The sequence below is a fragment of the Falco rusticolus genome, chromosome 9 (assembly GCF_015220075.1).
Source record: "Falco rusticolus isolate bFalRus1 chromosome 9, bFalRus1.pri, whole genome shotgun sequence".
NCBI lineage: Eukaryota > Metazoa > Chordata > Aves > Falconiformes > Falconidae > Falco > Falco rusticolus.
The window spans coordinates 31,202,010-31,229,665 of NC_051195.1; the positions used below are offsets into that span (position 1 = coordinate 31,202,010).

At 39.1% G+C, this 27,656-nt stretch overlaps 2 protein-coding genes across 5 annotated transcripts in view; one reads left to right on the forward strand and one right to left on the reverse strand.

The window, feature by feature from the left end:
- The first annotated feature begins 933 nt into the window (after positions 1-933).
- On the forward strand, positions 934-6,123 carry SFR1 (SWI5 dependent homologous recombination repair protein 1). Of its 3 annotated transcripts, XM_037400316.1 has the most exons (5): positions 934-1,481; positions 3,226-3,340; positions 4,547-4,735; positions 4,781-4,933; positions 5,141-6,123. In XM_037400316.1, the coding sequence occupies exons 2-5, from the start codon at positions 3,245-3,247 to the stop codon at positions 5,330-5,332; spliced, it is 630 nt and encodes a 209-aa protein (XP_037256213.1). In that variant the 5' UTR covers positions 934-1,481; positions 3,226-3,244; the 3' UTR covers positions 5,333-6,123. The 3 variants fall into 3 exon arrangements, with proteins under 3 accessions (XP_037256213.1, XP_037256211.1, XP_037256210.1); XM_037400314.1 differs by having other exon boundaries at positions 934-1,520; positions 4,547-4,933; XM_037400313.1 differs by having other exon boundaries at positions 4,547-4,933.
- Positions 6,124-6,129: 6 nt separating this feature from the next.
- CFAP43 (cilia and flagella associated protein 43) overlaps positions 6,130-27,656 on the reverse strand; it is a 51,218-nt gene continuing 29,691 nt past the window's right edge. Inside the window, exons 20-39 of one of the 2 annotated variants that reach the window (XM_037400311.1) lie at positions 27,094-27,171; positions 25,577-25,702; positions 25,049-25,153; positions 24,244-24,360; positions 23,241-23,450; positions 21,312-21,518; positions 19,826-19,915; positions 18,974-19,051; positions 18,022-18,147; positions 17,376-17,495; positions 17,187-17,294; positions 15,518-15,604; positions 15,125-15,213; positions 14,520-14,727; positions 13,642-13,754; positions 12,656-12,812; positions 11,673-11,837; positions 9,631-9,711; positions 8,486-8,639; positions 6,130-7,839 (exon numbers count right to left, since the gene is read on the reverse strand). In XM_037400311.1, coding sequence (XP_037256208.1) covers positions 7,682-7,839; positions 8,486-8,639; positions 9,631-9,711; positions 11,673-11,837; positions 12,656-12,812; positions 13,642-13,754; positions 14,520-14,727; positions 15,125-15,213; positions 15,518-15,604; positions 17,187-17,294; positions 17,376-17,495; positions 18,022-18,147; positions 18,974-19,051; positions 19,826-19,915; positions 21,312-21,518; positions 23,241-23,450; positions 24,244-24,360; positions 25,049-25,153; positions 25,577-25,702; positions 27,094-27,171 — 2,577 coding nt within the window. In that variant the 3' untranslated portion in view covers positions 6,130-7,681. The remainder of the gene's footprint in view (positions 7,840-8,485; positions 8,640-9,630; positions 9,712-11,672; positions 11,838-12,655; positions 12,813-13,641; positions 13,755-14,519; positions 14,728-15,124; positions 15,214-15,517; positions 15,605-17,186; positions 17,295-17,375; positions 17,496-18,021; positions 18,148-18,973; positions 19,052-19,825; positions 19,916-21,311; positions 21,519-23,240; positions 23,451-24,243; positions 24,361-25,048; positions 25,154-25,576; positions 25,703-27,093; positions 27,172-27,656) is intronic. The other variant, XM_037400312.1, reaches the window with a different exon arrangement.

Here is a 27,656-nt window from a genome sequence, read left to right on the forward strand (position 1 = left end):
TGCACGTATTCCATATGTGGCTCAGCACAGCTGCGAGGCCTCAATGCGCAGCATGGAGCCGTTGGGCTGTGGGCACCGCTGGAGGAACCACCCATACATCATCACTGCGGGCTGTTGAGCTGTCGCTGTTAGGGCTTCCACAGCTTGTTTTCTCAGTCCTGCCAGTTATTTCGGAAAATCATTTTATACAAATCAGTTTTGAGAAACGTAAATCCACGTGGGGAACCCAGGTCTGCAGCATGGAAGGGAAGTTTGCTGATACAAGTATGAAAAGCACACTCACTTCGGCAGTGCCCGTGAGTGCCGTGGCCCTCCAGTCCTGCTCCCAACCACACCACTGCGGCTGCAGCTGGGGCTGTTCCTTGTCACCAGCCCAATCTGCCTGTTTTTTCCAGCCAAGTTTCTTCATTTTCACTTCCTCCTCCCCTCACAACCAAGGCTGTGCTGCGCTGATCGCACTTCTCCCAGTGCATGCCTCAGGTACAGTTCTTCCCCTTCTGTGAGGTAGAGGCGATGGGTAGCTTGAGGTGGAGCGCTGTGGCTGCCGTGGCTGGGCCTGGCAGCCATGGTGGGGAGCACTCTGTGGGCCACCCTCCCTGCCACAGGGGCACGTGCTGTGAGAGGACACCTGGCCTCGGGCAGGCCCCAGCCATGGGGTGACAGGCCCACACTCGCCTAAGTGACACAGAACGGCCCCGCACAGCCGCAAGAGGAGTGTGTACGAGGGTCCCAGGGGCGGCAGCAGCGCTGCTCTGCCCCCCACCCTTGCGGCAGCGACCCCCAGCACCCCATTTACCGCCCGCCCGCCCACCCGCGGGGACAAGCTTCGCGCGCCCGCCCGCACAGCAGCCCCGCCCCGCCTCCCACCGCGCGCAGGCGCGAGGCCCCCTGCACGGCCCAGGCGCGCTGCGGGCGCCCTACGCGCCCCGCCCCTTCCCGCCGGAAGCGGGAGGTTGAAGCGCTGGGGCCGGCGCGGGGCGGGCGGCTTTGGGAGGGTTGTTCCCGCTCAGCTGCTTTCCCTTCTGTCTGAGGGGAGCGGTTCTGTGCCTCTCTACCTGGCCGTGTTGGGGTAGAGGAGAGAGAGGAGAGGGTCCCTTGGGGCTGCCTCCTTCCTTGACCCCCACCGCGGGTGCCGGCCCAGTTGGCTCCCAGGGGCGGGCTAGGCCTCGCTAGGGCTGCGGGCCTTGTGCTCCCTGGGGAGCCTCCCCTCAGCCCACGGCGAGTGAGCAGCCCCTGCCTTGGTCCGCGCTTGTGCTGCGGATCTCTGCTGCGCTCCGTTTCCGGGGTGCGTCTCCTCAGAAAGAGCGCCCTGGATCTGTGGTTCTGCTTGTGGGCTGCCCAGTCTTCTTTCTGGTTTTCTGTAGGGTGGAAAGCTAGCCAGGGAAAAGTTGTTCTAGAGTGTCAGTAGAGCCTTCGGGTGGTGAGAGGAAAACTACAAGGAGTGAATGCTGTTAGATAATGTCACTATAAACGGGAAAACGGTACGTAACATCCGGGACTCAAACAAAGTAAAAAATCGAGTAAGTACTGAAGTGCAAAGTTGTCTTTTCCCGTCTTAGCCCAAGTTTTTCTTACTTGCTGGAGAAAATTATTTTTCTGTGTGATAAATAGCATGGCTGCTTGAAAACTTAAAGGATTCTTAGCCTGAGATACTGGGTAAGGATTTTAAGAGTGCAGGAGATCCATGTGAATATGCTCCTAGAATTAAAGCAACAGCATTGGCGAACCATTGGAAAAAGTATTCACTCTAGTCCTGGTCATTTGAAGATCAATCCGCGTTAGAACGTAAAGGTGGAGAGTCAGGGCATCCTTTTTAAAAAGTTGAACAAGTCTGTTGAAGTCTCAGGCTTGAAATGATTTTGCTTATGCATAGGCATGATGTAGCTTTTTCTAGCTCTTCCTTATGTTAAGAAATAATACTGATAACTTGCATTATATTTAATGGGTGCTGTGGGCTACCTGTTTAATTAATAGACTGCTAAAATACCCAATTAACCAGACTTGCTTTACTAAAGTCTGGTTGGTTGTTGGTTTTTTATATAGAATACCATATGTTGAATTTTGAACAACGGGGCGGGGGGGGGGAATGTTGACTTGTAAGATAAACTTGGCAGAGAGCCAGCAAGACCAGGGTTGCTGAGCTAGTAAGGCTTTGGCATACTGAAGGTTTGGTATGTTTCATCTCTGAAGAGGAAGCCCCTTATGCCAGTCTGGCGTTGCCTAGTGACTTGTTTGCAGGTTTTTATTTTTCAGAGGCTTCGAAGGTGTAGCTGATGATTTTCCAGCTGCATTTTGGTTATTAGCCGATGGTTCACAAGTGCTAACCTAAGCTAAACATTGCCAAATTGATTTGAAGTTGGTACATGCTGGGAGGTATGACTTCATGTTTTAAGTAAAGCGCTTTTCTGAGTGAACTGAGGATGCGTACTTTTAATCTAAAATTCTACTTATGTGAGTAACTACTTTTTAAGCAGCATCCCCAGGATCAAATGAGACAGTGGCTTATTTTCACAGACCTAGGTATCCAATTATTTTGTTTTATAGAAAAGATTAATTGTTCATACATGTAGACAATAAAAATCTTGTGGTTCCCAACAATCCTTTTATCACTACTTGGGATATAGTTAAATGAAAGGACTGGTTCTTCAGAACCTGGCTCAGCAAGGATTATTCCTTTGAGTTAGACAAGAAGTAAGGGTCATTCAGGTTAAGAAAATACAGTTTGTTTGGAGTGATCTTTTTTTGATGAGTTTGATGTTGCAGGATCTGACCTTGGATTTATAGGCATGCTGTAATGTGTTTGATTGCTTCAGAAGTTGTCTTGCTGCTTTTTAACACTTGAGAGAGGATATCAGATAGAAAAAAAAACCCAAAACAAACAATGGAGAACACCTGAAAGACTTGTTATAACATTTTTCATCTTTTAAAGAAAAAATTCCATAGAGCTTTGAGTGAGGGCAAAAATAATATACACAATTCATAGTAGAGATACTTTATACCAGCTAGTAGTTGTTTGTCCTCTTGAAGAAAAGCCATTCACAAAGCAAGATGCAACTTAGCGCGTGAAACAGTTGTGTAATTTATGCAGATGTCTTCTTTTGAACTTACCAATTAACAAATAAGCCTTAGTATTTCGTATTACAGCTTTTTACTCACTCCTGCAGCCACATGGCTCATATAAGGGTGAAAATGGCACCATACATAATTCATTCTGTCTTTCAACAGCAAGTCTATCCATGTCGAGATGGAAGAAACTGTGCTTGAGAAATTGCCATCTTTGTGCCATACTCCAAAGGATTCTGGGACACCAGCTCCCCAGCGGACTAGTTCAGGGAAACAGGTAAGAAAAATTACTACTTTTTTTTTTTCCAATAATGTGACCCTGTAGAAAAAAAATGCTTGTGAAATCATCAAGTAGTTGGAAATCACTGAGATACTGTTTGCTGGAAGGATGAAGATGGATATAAAATACCCATAGATAGATACAAGGTTGTCCAGGTAAGAGATTGTACTTGGTACGCTTTGCTCTGAATATGCAGATGTTTACTGTGAATACAAAGTGATGGAGCAGTATAACCCAAATGCCATACTAATAAATTTCAATACTATTTAGGGTTTGTGGTGGGTTTTATTGTTGGTTGGTGCATGGGGTTTTTTGTTAATCTGTCATCGTCACTTTTCTTAAATCTTAGTTTGCTGGGCTGTTGTGTATGCAGTCACTTGGTGTGACTTCTGCTTGCACTTGAACAAAGTACACTGTTTTCAGTTTGTATGCTCTCCATACCGCTGGGCTCTACTTTGGTGTTCTTCCTAGCGCACATGATGGTGATGCTGTCATACTCAGCATCCAGACCTGTGCAGGATAGGGCTAGTTTGCAAGTGTTCCTTAACTAATCCCTCCCTCGCATATTTTAATGTATTTTCACAGGTAAAAGTCAGACACAGATTATAAAAAAAAAAAAAAATTAAGTTACTTTGAAGAAAAAACCAACACTTTTTAGATGCTTATCAGTAAAGAATCTCAAAGCATGAGCAAGTGAAAAATTACACAGATCATTTCTAATTCTCTCAAGTAGAATATAGATGTTTTTATACTAGTGCTAATACAGAAAGTGTTTGTGTGGTGGGATAGAACAGCAAAAAAGCCCAACCCATATCCCCATTAAACTAGAGAGGGAAATTGAACTTGATGGAATAAAATTAGCCAGGTAGAAATATGCCATGTATCTTCTGCACAAAGACTAGACGAGTAGGCTTGCCTCAACAGAATACAGGATTTCCTCCTGGAAAATGTGGAGGTACATCTTTCCACCTTGCAGCTGTGTGTGCAAATACATGTGAAGGGAACAAGTTAACTTTGTTCAAGTTTGTGAAGGCTATAGAGAGAATCGGGAAGTCTGGCTTTACAATGGTCTTTACATATATGACATACTCTATGTAAATAATAACCAGGGTAAACAGTTCTTTGAAATTTGGTCAAAAACCAGATTATTCTGATCCTTCTGTTTTGTATGTTTGATTGTTTGGTTTTTGTTTTGTTTTTTAGCCAATGAGTGCAGCTCTGAGGGAGCGATTAAGGAAAACAAGACGTTCATTTAATACTAATTTTACAGTTGCAAAGCGGCTCAAAATAGACACTGAAGAAAAAGACTGTGCTGATGTTGACAAAGGGTGCCTGCCAAAGATGAGTACAGATTGCTCCCGATTACAAGACTGTTCCAAAAACCTGGAAAGAAACAGCACTGGACATGCATGTTTCAAAAGTCCTGTACAGGAAAGTGGTCTTGGGGAATCAGCAGAGAATTCTCATGTGCCACAGGTTGATCTTAGTCAGCAACAATTACTGGAAGAAAAAGTAAGGCTGATGAAACAAGTACAAGAGAAGGAAGAACTACTTCGAAGGCTCAAACTGGTTAAGATGTATCGATCTAAGGTGAGGTGAATCTCTGAAGTGGAATTTATAGCGTAATCCTCATTTGTTAACTTCAGCAATAGTGCTGACTCACTTTGTGTGTGTGTGGTGTTTGCATATTGTCTCAGTTCAAGGTATTTTATAAAAATAGATGTGCAGGTTAGCAGAAACACCTTCATTTCAGCAAATAACAAAAGGGTGGGGTTTTTTGTTTTGTCCCAATTTTAGAACAACCTGTCTGAACTGCAGGCTTTGATAGCGAAATGGAGAAGTAGTACCCAACGGATGCTGTACGAACTACAGTCAGCCTTTTCTGCAGACGGCAAGAAAGTGAGTCTCACTCAGCTGATAGATTCTTTTGGATTAGAAGACCAGTTACTGCACTACAGCAGAACAGAGGAAGATTTTGTAGATGCATAATCTACAGGTGCGAAGCTTTCAATTACACACATGCAAAAGCAGGAAAGACTGAACAAATTTTGATCACATAAGAAGTGGTAATCAGGCAGTGGACTTTACGCTTTGAGATTAGGAGGTTTTCTTGGGAGATACTTGTAAAACTAGGTACTTAGGTACAGTTGGCACTGTAAAAGGCATTACTTAATGGAAAAGATCAAACTCGTGCTATCTTGGAAGAGCTGTCTTAATAGCTTGATCAGTGAATTGTTATTTAATAAAATGGAATCGAGTCATTAACAGATAGAAGGCAGTCTACTCTTTGATTAGTCTTTGCATGGTTACTTGTATTGAAATAACTAACTCAAATTAATTGTCATTCCTGTTGGTGGTTCAGATGGGGACAAGTTTAGTTCTTTGCATAGATAAATCCACATTTTACAAATGTCTTCCTGCTGCCATCAGTTAATGACAGCATTTTGCAAGTTAACAACATGAAAATTAGTTATCTTAATATTCTCAAGCTGCAACGAGAGGTTCTCAATAGCTTTAATTATTACTGAGGGAAATGTGCCATAATGCAGTAATTTTCAGATACTAGCCCAGACAGTTGTCTTCTAGGAGGCGGTCTCTGTGGCATTCTGCCACAGCCTGAGATAATACAAGGGAAGGCAAGAAAACTGCAATCAACATCTGTCTACTGTACTACAAGAGCCAAGGTGTTTTCTTTCTTCAAATAAATATTAAAAACAGGGCCTTGTCTAATACAGCATCATAAAGCTGAATAAAAGTTCATATTTAATTTATCCTCCAATCAATGTTGTCTTTACAAAATGTTTTTTTATCTTACCTTGACATTGCTTATTTTCTCACCATGGCCTATGTATACAGTGTGGTGACTTGTGCCTGCTTTTGTTCTTAAAATTGCTGCTTGTCAAGTGTAACAACACATAAATCTTAACTACTGCACCTCTCCATGCCATGAATATTGTTTTATATATGATCACATTTCTTGCTGGTTGTACCTTAACTGTTTTGTTTACAGTGGTATTTCACGTTTCCTTAATAAGGGAGTAATTTCTTGCATATCTCAAGGGAAAGAAAATAAAAAATCATACAGACCCTTTTGCCAGTGATAGGGCTCATTAGACTTGAACCTGTACCTACAACTTGCTGTTACGAATACTCATTGTTGCTGTCTACAGACAATTAATGAAGAACAACCTTTATTCCTAATCACATTTTGAGTATTAAGGCACTCAATTCTTCTGCCTTTTTAGGGTAGAAAAAGAAGATGGTGGTGCCTGGTGAAGGGGGTGGCTCTCTTCCCTGAGATCCTCTGCTGCTTCTAGGAAAGTTTCAGCAGGAAGGAGAAAGTCTTGCACTTGGACTCATTACAGACCCCAGTTAGAGATGGTAAAGCAAAAAGGGGTGATGTACAGCTGTAAGGAGGTGGTGTACAAGATCACAACAGTAGTTTTCCTTAGAAGTATATTGTTAAACTAAGGTATCAGAGCTATTCATGCTCTCACAATGTAATGAGTTTAGGTTTTAAGTGAATTTATGAAAGAAGGACAAGACACACTGTGGAAGAGGGAAATAAAAATCTGTGAGAATACCTGAGCAGGTAGATCAGTCTCCAGCAGTAGTTAATTTTATTAAGGGTTCTTTATCTTTCTGAGCTGTCTTGGAGAGATCTGGCAGGAGAATAGACTCCGTGTCAATGCAAGGGGGCAGGAGACAGCAGCAATGTCAGGGGACCAAATTCTTCCAAACCTGGTTTTCCCATGATTCTGCCAGCTGCACCAGCCACTGTTACTGCTGGCTGTGGGTAATTAAGCTATTATAGACCACACCAGCCTTTGGGACTGGGCCAGGTAGCATACATGGTCATGCTGAAGTATACCTTCATCTTCTCAGCAACCTACACCTGTGCCATCACAGGTATAAATATATTTTAAAAAGGAAAATTCAGTCAAAGCCACAGACAGGAATTTTAGCAGATGCAAATTAATAGATTCCTTGCAGTGCTTCACCTTCAAAATGTACAATTGCATAGTGCAGACTAAGGACGTACAAACACAACTCTTCTATCAGTCTACAATTTATTGTACCCTTTGTTTTCTGTAATGAGCTATATGGTTTTTATAATCAAACCAGCAGAAATAAATTTCATGAACTGAAACATAAGGGGAATAAGACTATGAAATGGAAAAAACAGACAAACATGCATCTTTCAAACTAAAGTTCTTTTAAAAGAAATGATGGCAGAAATCATTTGTGGAAAGAAAAGTTCAGGGAGGAAAAGTAGATGTTCAAGCTCTTTTTCTTAGACAGACCATGGTATTATACATCTACCTGGACTCTTGATTTTTAAAGAATAGGGAATGTTCTTGATCTCAGTCTTTCAACTTCTGCCTGAAGAATTTCAAACTGTTCTTCCTGGTCCTTTACAAGACCCCGTAGGTGTTTCTGCCTCAAAATCTCTTGGTAACGCTGCTTTGCAATCTTTTCAGAAATATGCTGTGTGTCTGCATAAAACAAAATATATGGGTTAGTCTGTACTTTTAGGGAATGCATAGTCTAGATCTATATTGGCTTTGTCCTGGGGTTATTCCAAGTTCTGTATAAAATAGGCAAGCATTTTAAAAAAGGCTTACACTTGGGCTTAAGAATCTTTATAGTGCCGAATAAAGCAGAAGAAATTCAAAAAGGCACTGGCCATGCTTCCTTTAGTTTCTAGCAAGTACCTGCTGTTTTGAAAATCTGTAACTGGTTTCCACTAGTGGAAGGGTCACTACAGTTTTCCTAAGAGTGAATACCCTTCTCAGCTTCACGTTACTTCCATTGTTCCCTTGGGTGGGTGGAAAGAAGCTGGTTGAACAATTCTGAGAAAGAATGAAAGCATGTTGCCTAATGAAGGTATTAATTATTATAATATTTTGACTTAGTTTCAGCAATTTAGTCAATTAATTTTGGTTACAAGAGCAAAAACCTCTAGACATGCTCTTAAGGAAACAATGTGGTAGAAAGGGCACTGCTAATTGTGCACATACAGTAATGAATAGGCGCTCCTTGCCCCATAGTTGATGCTGATGGAGAACAGGACTGTCTAGCCTTGGAGATACTTTCTGAATGTTCTTTGCTTGTGACTTGAAGTGCATTACTGTGACTTACCAGCTGCCTCAAAGATAGACCTCCTTTCTGAAACAGAGACAAGCATTTCTTTCAGCTCCAGGCTGAGCTCATAGTTTTCTTGCTCTTTTAAACTGATGCACTTCTCCAACTCCTTAATTCTTTTCTGACGGTTTTTCACATTCTTCTTGTGCAGCTGTCCATTTCCAAATGAATAAAGCAAATATGTTAGATTACACAAAGGCTGTTCAGACAAACTTATGATGGAAACCTATAATCTTAAGCACCGCATTGTAGCTCAATAAACTTTCATGTATTTTGATTTGACTAATAGCACATTCTAGCTTTACTTCGTATAGTGTCTTTCACCCACACTCCATTCCAGTATGCTTTATGGAGTTCTAATGTAAGTAGCAGACAAAGAACAAAGAGGTGTGCATCAGGGAAAGAGATACAAAAACATGAAAGGCAAAGGGAGGAAAGGAAGTCGGTGGAATCAGTGAGCTGAGAATGCTGAAGAAAGGGTTGTGCTGAAGCTGTCGGGTGCGCTGTGAGGGACAAGATAAATATGAAAGCTTGAAAAGGAAGAGGAGGCTGATGCCAGCTAGAGCAACCTGGAGAAAACCCAGTGGGATCACTTAAAACCAAGGATAATCATAATTCAAATGTTGAAATAGATGAGGGAGCTAGCAAATCAGATTGTTGTGTCTCTGTTATTTTGAATATAGCAGGGGGTAGTGATATTGTGAACAGGCTGGTGCTCCTGGAGAGAAACATTAAGCAGTGAAGACTGGAAGAATGCTTCATTAGAAACGGAAGAGTGACTTTTATAGGCATTGGTGTGCAAGAAGTGATAAGCAGATCTGCATTTAGATGTTCAGGAAGGAAAGCATTTAATTCCAGTAATAGAGCAAGTAGATTTCTTTCCATAGGGTTGATCTAGGCAGCAATTCATGTATGATGACTGCTTCCAAAGACTTCAGAGAAATGCTGTTGTAAGACAGCTCAGCACAAGTTGAAGAAACTACTGAAAGCCAGAAAAATAAATACATGGAGAGAGAGAGAGAGACAGTCCTTGAGTAGCATGCCTATATCAGTTGCAGTTATTTCTTACAAACACCTCTTTCTAATGAAGAAGTTGAACTAAGGATGTGTCTCTCAAATGTTGTGGTTCACTTAGGATTTACCTTATCCATGATGCCAAGACTCTGCTCCATCACTGAAATATGGTGGGTGATGTGGCTGTTGTGGTTCAGCACAGTTAGGAACTGAAGAATTAAAACCAGAAAGAAACCATCTTATTAAACCTGTTTGTTCTCAACAATTCTACACTTCTGTAAAGATAATCATACTCAGAAACTCAAAAAGCTAGAATTCTACACATTGCAAAGGCTTACTAGTGTTCATAAATGGACATTGTGAATATATTCTTGGATGCTGTGTGAATACTAAACTGTACAGCTGTTAAAAAGAATGTTATCTATTATGTGTTAATGGAAACAAAGACCAAGCAAATTTGTTGTGAGGTTGTCAAAAAACCCAAACTATACTTTTCCTTATAAGGCCGTTAAGCTAACACAGCTGGAGGCCAAAGTGTTATATAGCCTGTCTTTAGGCCCCAGAAGAAAGTGATTATTTTCTGTCAAGTGGCTTCCTAGTAATTCTTACTTCTTTTATTGTTCTTATATCTGCTTAGTAATTCAGGTTTCAGAGAATCTATTGACGTTTTTTTCTTGGACACACTGCTACTAAAATACCTCTTTATCAAATGACAAACGGTAAAACAGGCTGTATGACCCATAATGGGCAGTAGACAGGTTTCTGTAGATGTAGATTCATCCTTCCAGAGTACTGTCCCACCGAAGTTACAGGTAAAATTCTTTGGAGTGCTCTAGTTAGAAAAGGAGAAACAGGAAGCACCGAGCGGGCTCCTTGCCTGCAGCACCAAGCTGCTTTTACTCACTGCTTCATTAATGGCCCTCATTCCAGGTGTTCTCAGGTCTCTGACTGCATGCATTTATGTAAGCCATTTTTCTTTGTTGGGGTCTCTGTTGCCTTATCTCTTCTACTAACCCTCACATTCTACTCAAAAAGCAAAGTAAACTCAAGCCCCTCAGAACATTCAAATTCGGATTAAACTGGTATATGGGCAAATCTAACTCCCTGAAGAGCAACAGTCTGCTCATCAGTTTAAATGAAGTTTGAGCTAACGGCAACACTGGTGATCAATTTGCTGCAAGAACTTTTCAATGTGTTGTCACATCACCTCTTTGGAGAGCTGTTTTGTTGGTGTTCGTTATGGAATTCCCTTGGCTGTGATTCAGAAGTGAACAAGCAGTTTGGAGAGCAGCAAAACAAATGAAGCCTGAGCAAAACATCTTTTGGATTTATTTTTTTTTTAATCTTTTGATTGAATTGTAATATCCTTACCTGCTCTCCAACATTCTTAATTTTCTCCATGCTTTATAGCTCCCTCCACTACAGTATCTCCAACCTACCTACCGATCCTCCAACATCCCTTACTCCAAACCTTTACGCCCCCTCACTTCATCGACACAAAACCGTCAGCTTTCCCTGCAGTCCTCTACATCCCATACTGCAATACCCTCAGGCTTCCCCTACAACCCTTCTTCCTCCTCTCTTCTCCCACAGCTGTCCTTGGCTCTCTTCCACAACCTTTACCTATGTTTTCTGGCCTGCCAGCTAGTTTTGTTCAAAGCTACAGGCGGCCAGCTGCTGCATCTTGCCTGCCAGGTATGGCAAACAATTCCCTGTCGTTCTGCTGCTGAGTCAACAAATAGCAGTGAGAGTGGCTCACAGGCTCTTGCAGGAATGCTCGATCTTTGTATACTGAGCAAAAGTTACGGTATTTCTGTGAGATAACCAGACGGGGGCACCTCAGACCTTTCACTTAGAAAGAAGTTACCGTGCTTGATTTAAAAGGTAGGTTCCTTGTGGCTGCAAAATCATGACTCCTCACTCTCAGTGCCAATTTTGAAACACTAAGAGTTCGGGCTAATTTTGCCTTCATTTACACCTGAACATTCCACTGAACTTCATCACTGATCAATCTCAAGAGTAAAACTTCCCCTTTGCAAGCTGAATTGTTGACCTATTAGGCATCAGGTTTCTCCGTAGCAGTAAGAGACTTATGAGGTATACACAATCTTACAGGTATAGGCAGCAAAATTTTCTGCAGTGAAAATATAAATTAAAGAAAGTAGCTCACTAGCTGGCGATCTTTTGAAATAGGTAGTGTTACAATATCCCGAGCCTTCTGTTTCAGATCTTCTATCTGCATTCTCATTTTCTTGTGTTCCCATTCCAGCTGAAATATCCCTTTAGAGAACTCTTTACATTCCACCATGCTAGCAATTTTTTTTTTTCCTTGAGCCTGGAAAAAAAGATTAATCTTAATTAGCACACATTACAGATTATGGAATAGTTATTTGCAACAAGATGGGCAAGCTTCCAAAGGTATAATTTTAGTAAGGAAAACATGCTATGCTGCAGTTTCTATCCAGACTTTATTCCAGATGGTTATCTTTTGTGGAATTTTGTTCCCTTTTATGCTCTGTGCCACAGCCTTGGATCATAGAAGGAGATGAAGAAAATTACAACTAACCTCTCTCTCCACCTTTCTGTCTTTTATAAGAATGAAAAGGCATTTTAGCTCTACAAATACAAGCTTGCTCTGTATAAGGTATTTTGCAGTTGTTACTGAAAGCTTTGTGCAATAGCAGTAACAAGCAATTTTTTTGTACAGCTAGAATGCCTAAAAAAAGAACATTTAATGAGAGTATGAAAAACTGATCACCGATTTCACCTTACAATAAAAAGTGTATTAATTTTTAAAATCTTAATATAAGTTACTGTTCAAACGCTTCTTAACATGACTAAGTTTGCCTTGAGGGAATTTTTGGAGTGGTGTCCAGCATCTATTTACAAGTGGGTGTGTAAGTGATGGTGTATCTAAAAGCTGTTGCCATTTCATTGATCTAAATTGTATTGATCAGACATCAAGAAAGTAGGCTGTATTGCATTTTTTTATAAGAGACATTACAGAATTCTTAATAGCTCCTAGACTACAATTGAGCCTACTGGTATGTAGTAATGAATTTAAACTAGATGTAAACCTGGAGAAAAAGCAGAGCTGCGGTAGGACAATACATTTGTTTAAAAAGTACATTTCCTTCAGATAATGCAAATTACCATGATAGAGCAATTCAGTTCTTCAATAACACTCTTATTAATGAGAATGGCATCAGTGTAGTCTGGGATCTCAGTACTTTCCAATTCTACCTGTCCTTGTTTTAGCAAAAACTGGACAGTCAAATTCAATTGAAGTTTCTGCTTTTCCTCCTGCAGCCTAAAATGGCAGAAAACAAAAACAATGTTTAGTGATTTCAACAGAATTATATAAATCCTCCCATGATTATCAAAATGTTTATATTTATTACTTTTTATATTATATGTTGTATATATTATATAATATTATGTGCATGTAGGGGTTACTCTTTGACAGCCTGTCTTCTATTTGCTCCAAAAGTGACTATGGAATTTGCAACTTATTTCCATACATGAAGTTTTCGACCACTGGATTCAGTTTAACATACTCTAGCAGATGTTCTGAGAGAAAGTGGTGTTACTGAGCAGAAATCTTAACAACAATTGAAAAGGAAATGGAGGAGACTCCCAGCCAGCACCTGTTTTTGTATGTAATTTATCCTGGAGTTTGTACCTGAATGGCGAACATTATGTCATATACACGAAAAAATGAAATATTGCAAGTCCAAGCAGTTCAATGAAATCAGGTGTCACGTGGCCTATTGCAGTTAGGAGTGATCACTGTTTCTTTGGCCTACACAAGCAAAATTTAACTGAGCAAGCTAGCACATACATGGCCTTGAAACGTTTTGAGGGATTCACTGTATGATGTAGCTTTTGGGGCAGTCAGCATGCATTGAAGACCATGCTGCTATCCTTACTGGTGTTGTTACTTAAGATGGTAGATTAAGACTGGTTTGGCCTGCACACATGTGCTGCAATCATACCTCATTTCAGAAATATTGTAGGTCTCTTAAAAGAATCCTAGATAAAAGGCTGTTGGAGAACGTAGTGTGTAATTCTGGAAGCAACTTTTGCTTCTGTTTTGGTGGAATATTAAAATGTATCTGAACATAGGAAAAAAAAATTACCAAGTGAGTTCTTGGAAAATGTCTTCTGTTTCTGACTTAATCTTCTCATTGTCATCCATTCTTCTCTGGAGAAATGCCTGCATCTCTGCCAGTGTTAGGGCCTTCCATTTCACCTAAGCAAGCAACATGGTGACACTCTAAACTTTCTCAACTTTGTCAATATGTCAGGGCAAGCCTTTTCAAGAACAGAGAAGACAAGTTCTTAAGAAGACATTTGTATGTATCAACACACAGCCTGGTATTTTGAGAATCCCAGTAGAGCACATGAAACACTGAGGTTACAGTCCTTTCACTGCTCAGAAATTTATATATTCATTTATGCATAGTTTATTCACATGAAGAGAAATCATGCTTCCTTCTCTCCTGGTCAAATTTCATGTATCTCTCTCGGGATAACTCAGATTTACACCTTCATGCTTTTAAACTGAACAAATAGCTTGCTAGAACTTTCAAGAAACACACTTCGTTAAGAATTATTCTTGATGTTCTAGAAAAATATGAGAATGTATTGGTGCAAATGTAGAATGCCAATGGGAGAGAACAGGTGATGGCAATCAAATACCCTAACAGTTTTTTGGTATGGATAGAGAAAAGGAAAATCTGCGTTTTTTAAAATGAAATCATATCAAGGACACAATCATTCTGATCAAATTCATCCAAATTAATATGCTATTTTTTTCTCTGAAGGAGAACTAAAGCTGGTTTCCCTTGATGACATTTCTATTATTCTGAATTACATGTGTCCAGAGGAAACTTTCAAACTCACAGTTTATCTATTATTATTTCACCACTAGCTTGACCCTACCCTTGAACTCCACAGAAATTTAAGACCTGAAAATACCAATAAGTACACTGGCAAAATAAAGAATTTTACATACCAGCTCCTCACTCTCCATTTTATTTCGTCTAGCTAAACAAAAATGTTCCCATGTAGACATGTCTAAGCCATTAGGCATGTGCTCAGGACTATCCAATTCATCCATGGCTTTCATTAAGAGGGGAAGCATTTCTTTGTGATCTTCAACTAAGCCTGAACAATTCCCATACGGGTTAGCTGTGTCAAGGAGCATTTCTGTCATTTTCATCCTAGTGCACACACACAGTACATACAGTATTGACTTTTTATTTTCTCTTGCATAAAAGAAGCTCACAAACAACTAAGAACATTTCATGCTGTCAATCTCTTGCAAAGAGTGAATAGGTAAGAATGCATCTTATACAAAATAAGAATATATGTCTTTGAGACCTGACGATTGTTTAGCTTGCATTTAAAATAGATTGTGTGGGGTGAATAAGGAAATGTAAGTACTCAAAATAGCAACCGTTAGTATGACAGGAAATCAACCATTGTTAACTATGCAACAAAAAGCAGGCAGTCTACTTATTATCAAAATGATTTAGACTATTGAAATAGATAGCATTCTCAATCTTGACTCACAAGAATTATTAGTATTTAAACAGACGGAATCAGGGGGGATCTTACTTTGGTCGATGTTTGTAAAGTTGGAGAAGTTCATCAAGCAGATTGGCAGGTAAGTCAGAAAACTCCTTTGTAAAACCACTTTCCAGATTCTAGGAGGGAAACAGAAAGCTTTCTTGTTACCACAATGTTATTTTTAAAAAAGTATCAACCAGCCCATATCTTAGAAATACAGAATAATATGGTGCTCTTCCAAGTGCTCCCAAGCATCATGGCGATCTGGACTATTTCAGAAATTCTTCTATGTGCATACTGTCCTTTACTGCTTAATTTTAAGGATCAGCAAGTTGACCACAACTCATCCCATACTTACAGTGAAGTATATTCTTCTCATTACCAACACGTAGCATTAACTTTTTAATTTCTGAATCTCCTTGTGTTTGTCAAGAGTCTCACCTTCTCTTCAAATATTGCATTTTCATAGGTGTCTGTGTAAGCCTCAATTTTATTTTTTGTAGCCTGGATTGTTCTTGCAGCCTTGACCTATAGCAAAACCGAAAGATTTCAGGAATGAAATTCAGCCAGCAGAAGCACTGAATGATCTGATGAATACACTGATGCAGCTCACACTTTCTTATTTCTAGAGAAAACCTTGTGAGCTATTTTTACTAACAATATAATGTCTTCTTCAGGGGGTTACCTGTAGATACTGCTAAAAGGTGAGCAGGTGTAAAATTAAACTAGTACACTGCTTAAGAAAATAAATTTCTATAAGAAATATCTTATACAAATGCTTACAAGTCTTCTTTTTAAACTTCTAATATATGGACCTATGTTGATACTTGTTTTCACTTGCATAGGGCTTACCTTCTCCTTTCACGTCATCACAGGTAAGACCAGTGAAAAATTCTCAAATCCTGTTCAAGACGAGTCAAAAATTCTCAAATCTGTTCAGTGGAGGGTTCTTCATTTTAGAATGCAGGTTCCCTATTGTCATGACAGCTCTGCTACACATCAGGATACTGATCTGTTTTATCAAGGCTGTTAACTGCTTATACTGTGCTGGGGAGACCGTTCTGTTGTATTTGACAGTTTGCACAGATCAAAAGATATACCAATGGGAACGTAAAAAAATAGATTTAAAAAAAAAAAGAAGATGTATTTTGAAAAGTGTAAGCTGGTATACACTTGGCCTCAGATAATTTTAAAATTAGTTCAGACTGTTTAGTGATAGAGGCTAGATGCCTACTGTGGAACCTCTCCCTGTAGCTCATGTACAGATAGCTACTTGCAGCTCCAGACACAGAGGTCTGTACAGGCTGAGTAGGATATCTGACATGGGGAGGCACTGGTGCATTATCTGTGGACTCAGGAACAGCTTCACAAAGCCAAAGTGGGCAAATGGGATACTATTGTCCCAAGAGCCAGAACCAACTGCAGACTACCACCACTTAGATCACCTGAGTCGCACAAGTATTGGCAGGACACAGGAATCAGAAATGTCACTCTAAAATTATTACTGTGGGCAGTACGCACTTGTATTGAAATCCAGATCTACCACCTGTGCTCTCCAGTCTTTTGTTGACTTGTATATGGTTTGACAGGGATGGGTAAAGTCTTCAGGAGATTAAATTGCTTGATAAGACTATCAGCACCGTACGCCATGGTATGTTCTGCTTCTGTGGTCAGATACTCACATACCACCTCTGTCTATGCTTTGAACTGGCAAACACAAGTCAGCATGGCCCTGGCCTCAGTGAAAAACGTAATGGTATTACATATTCTTTTGTGCATTTTCCTGCCATAAAAGCATTATAAGTAGTGCTTCCAGCTTGATACTGGATACTAAAACATATTATGTATACCAAAGAAATAGAAGCATGCCCTTCTGAATGTACGGAGTTTTACCAAAGATCTCCAGATGAACCAAGACAGATACCTATTAGAAAACATAAGTATTTATAATGTACGTCAACTGTACAAGTTGAAAAAAAATCAGTGACCCTGCAAATTGACAGAAAATCATTTATGGCAAAATTCTGATTTGGAAGAAGTAGTCTTCACAAGAAACTGTACTGTAAATATTACACTTTGCCTAAGAACAGCATTCCAGATGATAACTTACTTTTTCTTTCTCTTTTTTCATAAGGAAATTACGAAGTCCAGCTTCTCTAGTGTCCAACTCTTCATCCAACAGTAAAGCATAAATGAGATTGACTATTTTGAGTTCTTCCTGTGAAATGATTGTAATAAAAAATGTTAACATTCCTGCTGCACAGAGACAGAGATGAAAAATTAATGTTCTTTGTGATACCTGATAGATGACCATCTCTACTTTCATTTTCCTTTCAGAGAGTTTGCACACAGTCTCATCAAAATTTTGTGTTGTTTCCTGGATAGAAGCTTCAAGTTTCTTCAATTCATTTTCCAGTGCCTGGGGAAGGGAAGGACAGGCGCAGCAATATTACATCTGGAGGAACAAATAAGCTCTGATATAGTATATCAGTTGCTAAAGAATGCACAATATGGAACTGTATCCTTCAGGCAAAAGGTCCCAGAAATTACTGGTTTGGAAGGAGAGTGCCATCAGCCTATCAAGTTATGTCATTGAAATACCACTTTGAAGGATAAATACAACTGTATTATTTGTGTATGGCACCAGCAACTCTGGGAATGGAACCTGAAAAAAACATTTTAGGAATACTGGTACATTTGTGAAGGAAAGTTACCTTTTGTCAGATATCACAAGTGCTGGCATCTATTAATTGGTGTAAGTAGAGATTGCCTTAATTTGCTGTCTAAGCTAGGACTTATTTAATATGCCACACGATTTTTCTTGTTTGTTTGGTTTTTGTTTATTCTATTTATTAGTGTTCATTTTTAGAAGTAGCTCCTAAGGAATATCAGAAACTGGTCATGAGCACTGCGAACAAAACACTCCTTTTCTCATTTTAATTTACCCTTCTATACTTGTCTTTTTCTTCATTCAGTTCCTTGACTCTTTTTTCATGTTCTCTAAATATTTTCTTTTCTTCATCATTCCAAACATCCTCAGGCTTGGATATAAAAGGAGGTGGAGGAATATCCTGGAAGTATTAATGACAAATATGCTTCAAAAGCAATATTAAGTCTCTATCAGCACACTAACAAACTATAGCATGCACCAAATCTAATGAAAGGGTATTTCTTAGTGGTAAGTAAGGTACAAGACTTAAGTATAATTAAACAAGCCTTGTATAATGTGTTCTGTTCCTCTGGTCTGTTACTTCCAGCAGTAGTTGTGGTGTGTATCTGTTGTGCTTGTTCTCTCTTACTTGTTTACAGAAATTCATTGCTGGATCTTATAAAATACAAGTATTTTGTACTCAAACATACTATTGTTTTATGCCACATTTTCTGTTTCAGAACCCCAAATCTAATACCATGCTAATGTATACTTCTAAGTGGAGTCCTAATTTTCCAAAACAGATCAATTCCAGGGAGAGCCCTTTGGTCTGCGCTATCTTTTTTCTGGGACACTCCTTCACATTCTTTCCTTCCTTTACTACTATACTATCTATATTTGCTGAGTTAACTGGAACACAGTATTTTTGTGTAAGATCACAGCCACGGATTACAGACCCTTCTCCCAGCAACACAGTTGCTGTAATAGTAATATTAGATTATGTCCCTATGGTATTTCACTGTGATAGGGACAGGTGTTGATGGGTAAATCATATGCAGGCACTAGAATCTTGTGGTCTCTTTTGAGTCCAGTGTATGGTCTCTTACAGATTCTATCTAGGCATAAGGCAATTCTACAGTTCTATGACTTTATTCTATCACTTAGGCTAGAAAAAATTGCTAGCTGAATTTCACATTTCCTTAAAAGCTCATAAGCTACCTAAATGATATGGCAGAAACGCAGCTCACAATTTTCAAGATGTCTTCCTTTTTGACTTCTAGCACTCCACTCATCATGTCATTAAGAGCACGCAGTCTTTTATTGTCCTGGGAACGACCACAAAAAATATTTTAGGGTACAAAAGAAAGTGTAGTACTTGGAATTAACTGTGTAGTTTGGGGAATGATAATAAGGTAGTTCACCTCTAGATCACCCATACAATTATTCTGTCTGTCACTAGTAGATTAATGTTCTTCAGTGATGTGTGTGAAATATGCTAAAAGTGTCAAGAGTTTTTTCTGGTGGACAGAAGTTCATATACCAAATAACTAGTAAAACTGCCATTCTGGCAGTTTTGGAAAGAATACATAGGCAAAGACTGCTGGCCAGTTGGCAGGTAAGGATGAGGGAAGTTACAGTGTCACTGTCTTATTGTGCAGCTCCTTTGGGGCCAGAACCATCTTAGGCTTTTTAAGTTGCATTTCAAAGGCAGAGCAAAGCATTATGATCTTCTAGTCTAAGCCCTGAAGAACAGAGGTCGCTCAGTCAACAAACACAAATCAAGCAGAAAGATCTTCATCTTCATTGAGCAGAAGCATGCATTTAGAAATGTATCTAGCCCCCAGTTACCTGGTACAGTATTTTCAATTGCCACTAAGCACATATGTTTAAAATTTGAAGCCTAACACTAAATCTTCTCCCAGCTGGTCTGTGTAGTTCTGATTGTAAACAACAGAAAGAGGGAAAAGGCACACATCATTGTTACCCACTATTCTAAATTTATTCTCCCATACTACATTACTGGAATATTTCAGTGCAGCATAAATAAGACTAACTAAAGACAAAGGCCTAGTCAGTAAAAAGGATACTACTTTAAATACCATAGCAGCAAGGCGTCTTTCTATTTCAAGCTTAGCCAGCATTTCTGCTTTCTCTCTCTCTTGTCGAATCAAGTATTTTTCAACTTTAATCTGAAGGAAGGAAGAAAATGAGGTTCTTGTCAGGGTTCTTTTTCTCCAAACATTGTCACATGTGGGCTAAGAACATTTGGAAAGATGGTTGTCCTGGTTTTGGCTGGGACAGAGTTAACTTACTTTCTAGTAGCTAGTATAGTACCGTGTTTGGGATTTCGGATGAGAAGAATGTTGATAACACACCGATGTTTTAGTTGTTGGTGAGCAGTGCTTACACTACATCAAGGACCTTTCAGCTTCTCATGCTGCCCTGCCAGCGAGGTGGCTGGGGGTGCACAATAAGCTGGGAGAAGACTCAGTCAGCACAGCTGACCCAAAGTAGCCAAAGGTATTTTCATTACCATATGATGTCATGCTCAGCATATAAACTAGTGGGAGAGCTGGCCAGGGGGCTGCTGCTCAGGAACAGGCTGGGCATTGGTTGGTTGGTGGTGAGCAATTGTTTTCATTTGCATCACTTATTTATCTATGGTTTTATTTCTCTCTTTTTGTTATTTTCCTTTTCATTACAACTTATTATTGTTGTTGTTATTATTATTATTGTTGTGTTTTATTTCAATTATTAAACTGTTCTTATCTCAACCCATGAGTATTCTTATTTCTACTCTTCTGGTCCTCTCCCCCATCCCATTGGGGTGAGGAGGGAGTGAGCAGCTGTGGTGCTTAGTTGCCAGCTGGGGTTAAACCATGACAATGGTGTAATACTAATTGTTAACACTTTTTATATTTCTGCTTTATGATAATATTGCTCAAGAAGAAAATTATTTTGAACAGCTCCAAAAGCTATATTAAAAAAATGCTACTGCCATCAATTTTTGTTGATATTAGTTGTGTTTCGTGCACAGCTTTTCTGATAGTGGCATAACATGAACTGGTGGGAAAGCAGAGAGAAGTGAGGACAGACTGACCAAAAAAGCAGATGAAATCAGTGGACTATACTGCATAAGAAATATTGCGCTTCTTTATAAATTATCAATTGAATATATAAATACAGTACTAAGTATGCTTTAGTACCTAGATACTTTAGTTTGAAATTACTTAGTTTCAAAATGGTGCTCAGAGAGAACACAGAAACCCTTACATATGGAAGTAATCCCTGCAAGCCAGGTTTGAACATTATACTCAGGAACAGGGGGAATTTTTACCTAATTTATGGGCTATTAAAAACTTTTAACAGCATAAAATTAAGATTGTATATATCTTATTAATTTCAGATAGACTTAAGAGCTTTCTCCCTAAAAAGGGAAGGGAAGCAAAAGATTCAAAAAGATAATTTTAAGTATGCAGACACATCTGTTTTAAGGCTTTTCAGTACTGACACAATGTCTGGAAATGAGAATAATTAAAGAACTGTATTTCAGTGAGTGAAAGTGAAAGATTATTTTTCAGACACCTCTGAATCCTGAACAGTCAGCGCTCGCTCTGGTATCTCATCATCTGTAAGAGCTGGCTCCCACACTTCCACTTGGACGTCAAGCTGTGCCAAGATTTCTCGGATCCTCAGGTTTCTTTCTTTCACCCGTGCTATCTCCTGCTCCTTCTGTTGTGCAACTATGTCAAATTCCTTATTAAAAGCAGTTTTCACTTTGTAAATGATGTCCTGAAATACCAAAAAAGGAAACAGCAATACTGCACAGCTGACACCCATCCATGATTATATACCACTCCTCTAGCCATCAATCATAAATGTGTGTGTGTTTGTGTGACAGGGAGATAAGCTCGCAAAGCCCTTTCATGAAAATTGTAAGGGCAGAATTCAAGCTTTGTTAAATGGAAGTGGGCAAATATTAGGTTTCTCTCTTTTTTTCCCTAGAAATTTTTATTCCTTTTTTTCTACATATTTGCCATCTGACAAAGATTCTAAAAGAAGCATACTGCTGCCAAAACTAGATAAAAAATTAGGCTGCCACCTATTTGCTGTTTTTTTCACTCTTCAGCTGAAAGAAGAAGGGGATTCAAAGAAAAAAACACATGACCTGTAAACCTAGAGACTGTAAATCACAGGTGCAGGGAGGCAGACTGAAGGACATACTTTCCTGACTTTTAAGTGATGCAACCTGCAGTTTCAATATGCTTTCATGGGATTTTCTGTCTGAGATATGTAAGTAAAATGTGACCATTAAGTAAACAAACATTGGAAACGATTTTTTTTTAAACACCAGAGACCTTCTAATGATTTTTAAAAGCATATATTCTTAATGGATAAATTCTTCCTTTATCCTAAATAAAAGTAGACTATAAAGAGAGAAAACCATGTGTCTTTCCTACTGTGTCAATTTACTAAAATGAAACATGAAAAGGATTTCCGTTCTATCTTTAAACTTCATGTTTTGAGATGTTTGGCCATTTGCAATTTGTATTACAATAAATATCTGTGTCCATATTATTCCACTGATTTCTAAGCTAATAGTAAGTTAGAATGTAATAAGGCAAAATGGCAGATAAGGTACAATGTTGCTGGGAGAAAAAGGGCTGTGCATGATGGCTAGTCAGCCATCTAGCTCTCAGCCAGCTCGGTGCTTTGGCCCAGAACACTGAAGATATATCTACACTTCAATATATAATATGTGGCTTTAAAGCTATACAGCAGAAAGATCTCATTACATCCAATCTTACATCTAAAAGTGCTCCTTGTGTTTCTTCCCATCTATTTACACACTAGTATACCTAGTAGATTTTATGTATTGCAATGTATAATCATTGAGCTCTGCTACCATTTACAGCCTTAAAGAGCTTTGAGGAGGCGATGCTTTATAGTAGTTTAACCATTTCTACCCTTGTAGATCATCTTCATAAAAAGCTTATTCTGTAGTATGTTTACTACTTAATAAACTGGCCAGAGTAAGAGAAGTGAGTGAGTTTGATAGCAATGAATAATAAATAACAGAAACATTGAAGACTCTAAATGAAGGTATGGTAAGACTGGAGAGAAAGGAAATGGGGTGAGTATCCAGCTGACCTTTCATTCAGCAGCAAATAACAGGGAAAGAGGTCATGTTTTCACAGGGTGTGCTGAGGTGTACAAGCTAGCTTTGACTATACACTCTTAAACTAAAGCACCATTGGGCAAATACAGATACCCTCAAATTGGGTAACCAATTTCATAAAAATGTTTTCCTTCCAGACCTGAGCTGGCAAGTCCATATGGTGCTCTGCTGCACTATGTGTATTTATCTGCTTTCATCTCAGTAACTCAGAGACCTCTGCAACCCTCCATCGTATAATGTCAATATGCCCAAAATCTAACAGTGACTGTGACTGCTATAAGAACAAACAGATATGACAGTGTCACTGCAGTAGCACAAATTTAAGAAGACTTCACCTTCAATAATACTATCTGATTGACTTTCTGCTCCTTGGTATGCAAGTCCCATTGGTGGTATAGGATAGATGTGTCCCCACCATACTGAGAGCTCAGACTTCCAATCAGGCAGTAAGATGCACTATCATCAGCCACTACTTCTTCTGCCTTCTCTCCTTTTTCCTTGGATAATACAGTCTCAGACTCAATCGCAAGATTTTTCTTCTGACCCTAATATCACAAATGTGATAATTGCGTTAATTTTGTACATGATGCAGTGGTACATGTAAGAAAAAAATCTAGAGGTTAATTAAGGTCAGTGATCTAAATAATACAAGTTGAAATGATCGTATCTGGAATATTTGGTCCATTTGTAGGTTCCACAGTACAAGAAAGACTGGGCATACTGAAGCAAGTCCAGTGGCAGGCCACTAATACAATCAAGGATTTGAAGCACCTAACATGTGAGGGCAGGCTAAGAGAACTGGAATTGTTTAGCCTCAGGAAAGAGAAGGCTTGGGAGGGGATCTTAGTAATGCATATAAAAAACACTATGGTGGGGAGTAAGGACAACAGAGTTAGACTCTTCACAGTGGTGCTCAGTGACAGATTGAGAGGAAAAGGGTATACATCAAAATACAGGACATCCAACTTAAACGTAATAAAACACTTGTCCTGTGAGGGCTGTCAAAACATGGGAAGAGGTAGCCCATAGAGGTTATGGAAACTTCCATCCTTAGAGATATTCCAAACCTGACTGGACATGGCCCTGAGTAAATTGCTCTAGGAGGGTGAGACTAGATGACTTCAAAAGGGTTCTTCTAACCCCAGCTATTCTGTGATTCTTTAATACTAACACATTCATTTTGAGTAAAACCACAACATTTCATTTTTCTTTATATTTTTAATTTTTTTTGACAATTTCTACAGCAAGAAAATGGACTTTAGAAATGTAACTATGTAAAGAAGGGTTAAGATGCCAACTCAGAACATGCCTTTATGCAGTACTTCAAAGAGATTGTACCTTAAGATCAGCTGTCTCAATCTTCTTTAACTGGAGAACTTTCTCCAAAGTTTCCAGCTCTTCTTCACTACGTCCCTTCAGTGGATAATTCTTCACTTCACAAGCCATATGGAAGCACTGTTCAAATGTAAAAATAAACACACAAACAAAACCCCAAAGTAAAAAGTTCTTCAGAATGCATCTATCAATTCATTTCTTCAATACCTGAATGCTAAACAGTTATAAAGTCTTCTTAAAATCAGGAATAAAATTGAGGATCAATTAATAAAGACGATGTCGTAAAAATACAGGGGTAAGACAAAAACACTTGCCTTTTTCGTAGTGAAAATGGTTGGTTCCAAGTTTGCTTTTTTCTTTCTTTTCTTTTTTTTTTTTAGTCTGTGGATGTGGTCTCTTTATCCACAGAATTCAACCAGAACTAGATTTTTTGTAAAATGATTTGGTCTTTCACCACCCCTGAGATAATTCAGTATCATCAGTTTGCCTACTCTCCCTCTGTTTAAAACTGGGAAAATCAGGGTCAGATATTGCCTTTATCTTCTGTGTAGCAGAAGTCATACTGACTGCACACAGAAAAATAATATTCTCTCCCCTTCTAGCAGTACTGCATAAAGATAGTCTCTGAGATCAAGGAATTAAATAGTTACTCATTTTCTTATCAGCACTCTTATCCACCAGAAGGTAAAATCAGTCAGGCTGACAAAATGAACAGAATGAAAGATTTGCATAAGCCTCGGGAAGAAGTTAAGTTTTTGCCTATACCTATACTAAACTACTCCAAAAGGAATTAGAAAGTAGAGGTTACCTTAACTGCACATTCTTTTACACACATAGCATCCCAGCACTCATGTTTGATGACATCCTGCAAATAGCGGTTTGCTAAATTCTCCATCTCAATCTCCATCCTCACCTTTCAAGATACAGAAAAGAAAATAACAAGATGGGCAATTTGTATTGAGTTATTGAAAAACACCTAACAGATTAAATGGATTAGCAATATTTCATCTTCTTGGGCTATCACAGATCTTCTCCAAAATCTATATTGCATACTACTGAAAGGCATCATTTTATATATGAAGAAAAGCATTCTAGAACTTAAGCAACATGCCCAAGGCCACAGTGTCAGATTTATAAATTCTAGCATAGATCATATTCCAATCAGCAATGTCTGCATCAGCAGATTCACCTGCTTCAAAAGATAACTTTAAATACTTTTAAGTTTTTGTGCTTCTAAGCAGTGAACAGCAACTTTGAGATCATCCTCTGTTCTTCAATCATTCTTTCTACTTTTCACTGCTAGTTTTTAAATGTTCTTCCCCGCCTTCTGTCATACCCGGGCAACTTCTTGTTCAGCCTCTGCCTGCGCTCTTTCCTGTTCTTCTAGATCCAAGTTGAACTCCTGCTGCTCCAGTTTCTCAATGTCTGGCACCTGTTCATTTTCATGCATCATTTTCTGAATCTGTTGGGTGTTTTTTTAAATAAGTATAAGGAATAGAAAGTAATTTGAATGTGAATAGAGAAAACACTATTTTTAACACTATAGAACTCGATATCAGGGAAAATTATTTTAATTGCCTCCACATTTAACAGCTTCATGGTAATTGGTAGAATATGCTGCCTGTAGCTAGTGACTACATGAATATATTTCATCTTTCTCTTAAAATAGATTTGGATGTTATATGTAAAGTTGCATATACTTTGTAAGAACCTGTAGTACACAATTCTTTATTCTTTGGCTCTGAGCACTTTAGTAAGTCATTGTCATTTTATTCAGTTGTTACCTATCTCATGCAGTTCAACAAAAGGAACTGTCAAATCCTGCACCTAGTTCTGCACACTTTATTAAGTTGTTATCATTTTATTAAATTGTTATCTACCTCATACCATTCAACAAAGGGAAGTCCAAAATCCTGCACCTGGGTAGGAACAGCCCCATGCACCAGGACACGCTGGGTGCTGAGCAACTGGAAAGCAACTTTGCAAAAAAGAAGCTGGGGGTTCTGATGGACACCAAGTGGAATATGAGCCAGCAATGTGCCCTTGCAGCAAAAAAGGCTAATGGTATCCTGGGCTGTATTGAGAGTGTTGCTAGCAGGTTGAGGGATGTGAGAGACATGGACATGCTGGAAAGAGTCCAGTGAAGGTTATTATGGGACTGAAGCATCTCTCATATAAGGCAAGGCTGAGAGAACTGGGACTGTTAGCCTAAGTAAGAAATGGCTTCAGGGGAATCTCATCAATGTATATAAATACCTGAAGGAAGGGTGCTAAGAGGGCAGAGACAGGCTCTTTTCAGTGGTGTCCAGTGACAGGACCAGAGGCAATGGGCACAAACCAGAACACAAGAGATTCCACTCAAACATCAGGCAACACTTTTTTTACTGTGAGGGTGACTGAGTACTGGAACAAGTTGTCCAGAGAGGTCATGGAGTCTCCATCCTTGGAGACAATCAAAATCAGTCTGGACGCGGTCCTGGGCAGACTGCTCTAGGTGACCCTCTGCTCATCCTCTCACAGATAGCAGCTTTTATGGAAGGAAACAGAAGGAAGAGGGGAGGACAGCAGTTTCTATAATGGATGCTATTAGACAGGCATAAACCAGTCTGCTGAGGGGACAGATTACTCAAGGTATGACAGTAGTACAAAAAAAACGTATTTGGAGCAAAGAGACCACACAGTAGTTCCTGTCAGGTTCAGTGTACAGTCCCTGAAGAATCATGTCTCTTCATTACCTGTCTGCTCAGAGTTTATGACAAAAATGTAACTGAGCACTACAGCTGATACCCATAAAGAAAGTGTATTTATAAACAAAACTGGTAAGCTGAGCCATTACCCTTGTAAGAAACTCACAGTTTTACGCAGCTTTTTAATTCCTATTTGCAGCTCTTTCTTCTGGTTAGCAAACCTCTGAGTCTCTTCTTTAATGATCTGAAATACATGAAATATATTATTGAAAGACAAAATACACAAGAGGAAAAAAGATTGAAATAATCTAAAGGAACATTATCTGTACAGAAAACAAAACTCCAAAGGGATTAATAGCTGAAATAGACATAATCCTAATTCAAGAATGATTCTCAGAATTACTCAAGAGAAAAAAGATTATACAACCAGGTCACATTGTAAACTGGTTGTACAGCAATAGAGCTTAAAAGAAAGAAAATATTAAAGAAAGAAGTAATTACAAGTGCAATAATTACAGACATATTGAACTGCGTAAAGCCTACTGCCAGAATTTGTTAAATGCTTCATATTCCTTAGATTCTTCATTGTCACTAGGGCATCTCCAGTAGGACATTTAAAGACAAATATAAACCAACATGTTACTAATACTGGAAGCTGTGAATTTTTCTTTGCCCCTACAGCCTTGCCAATTCATCTCTTTGGGAAAATTCTGCAATTAGTCTGCATCT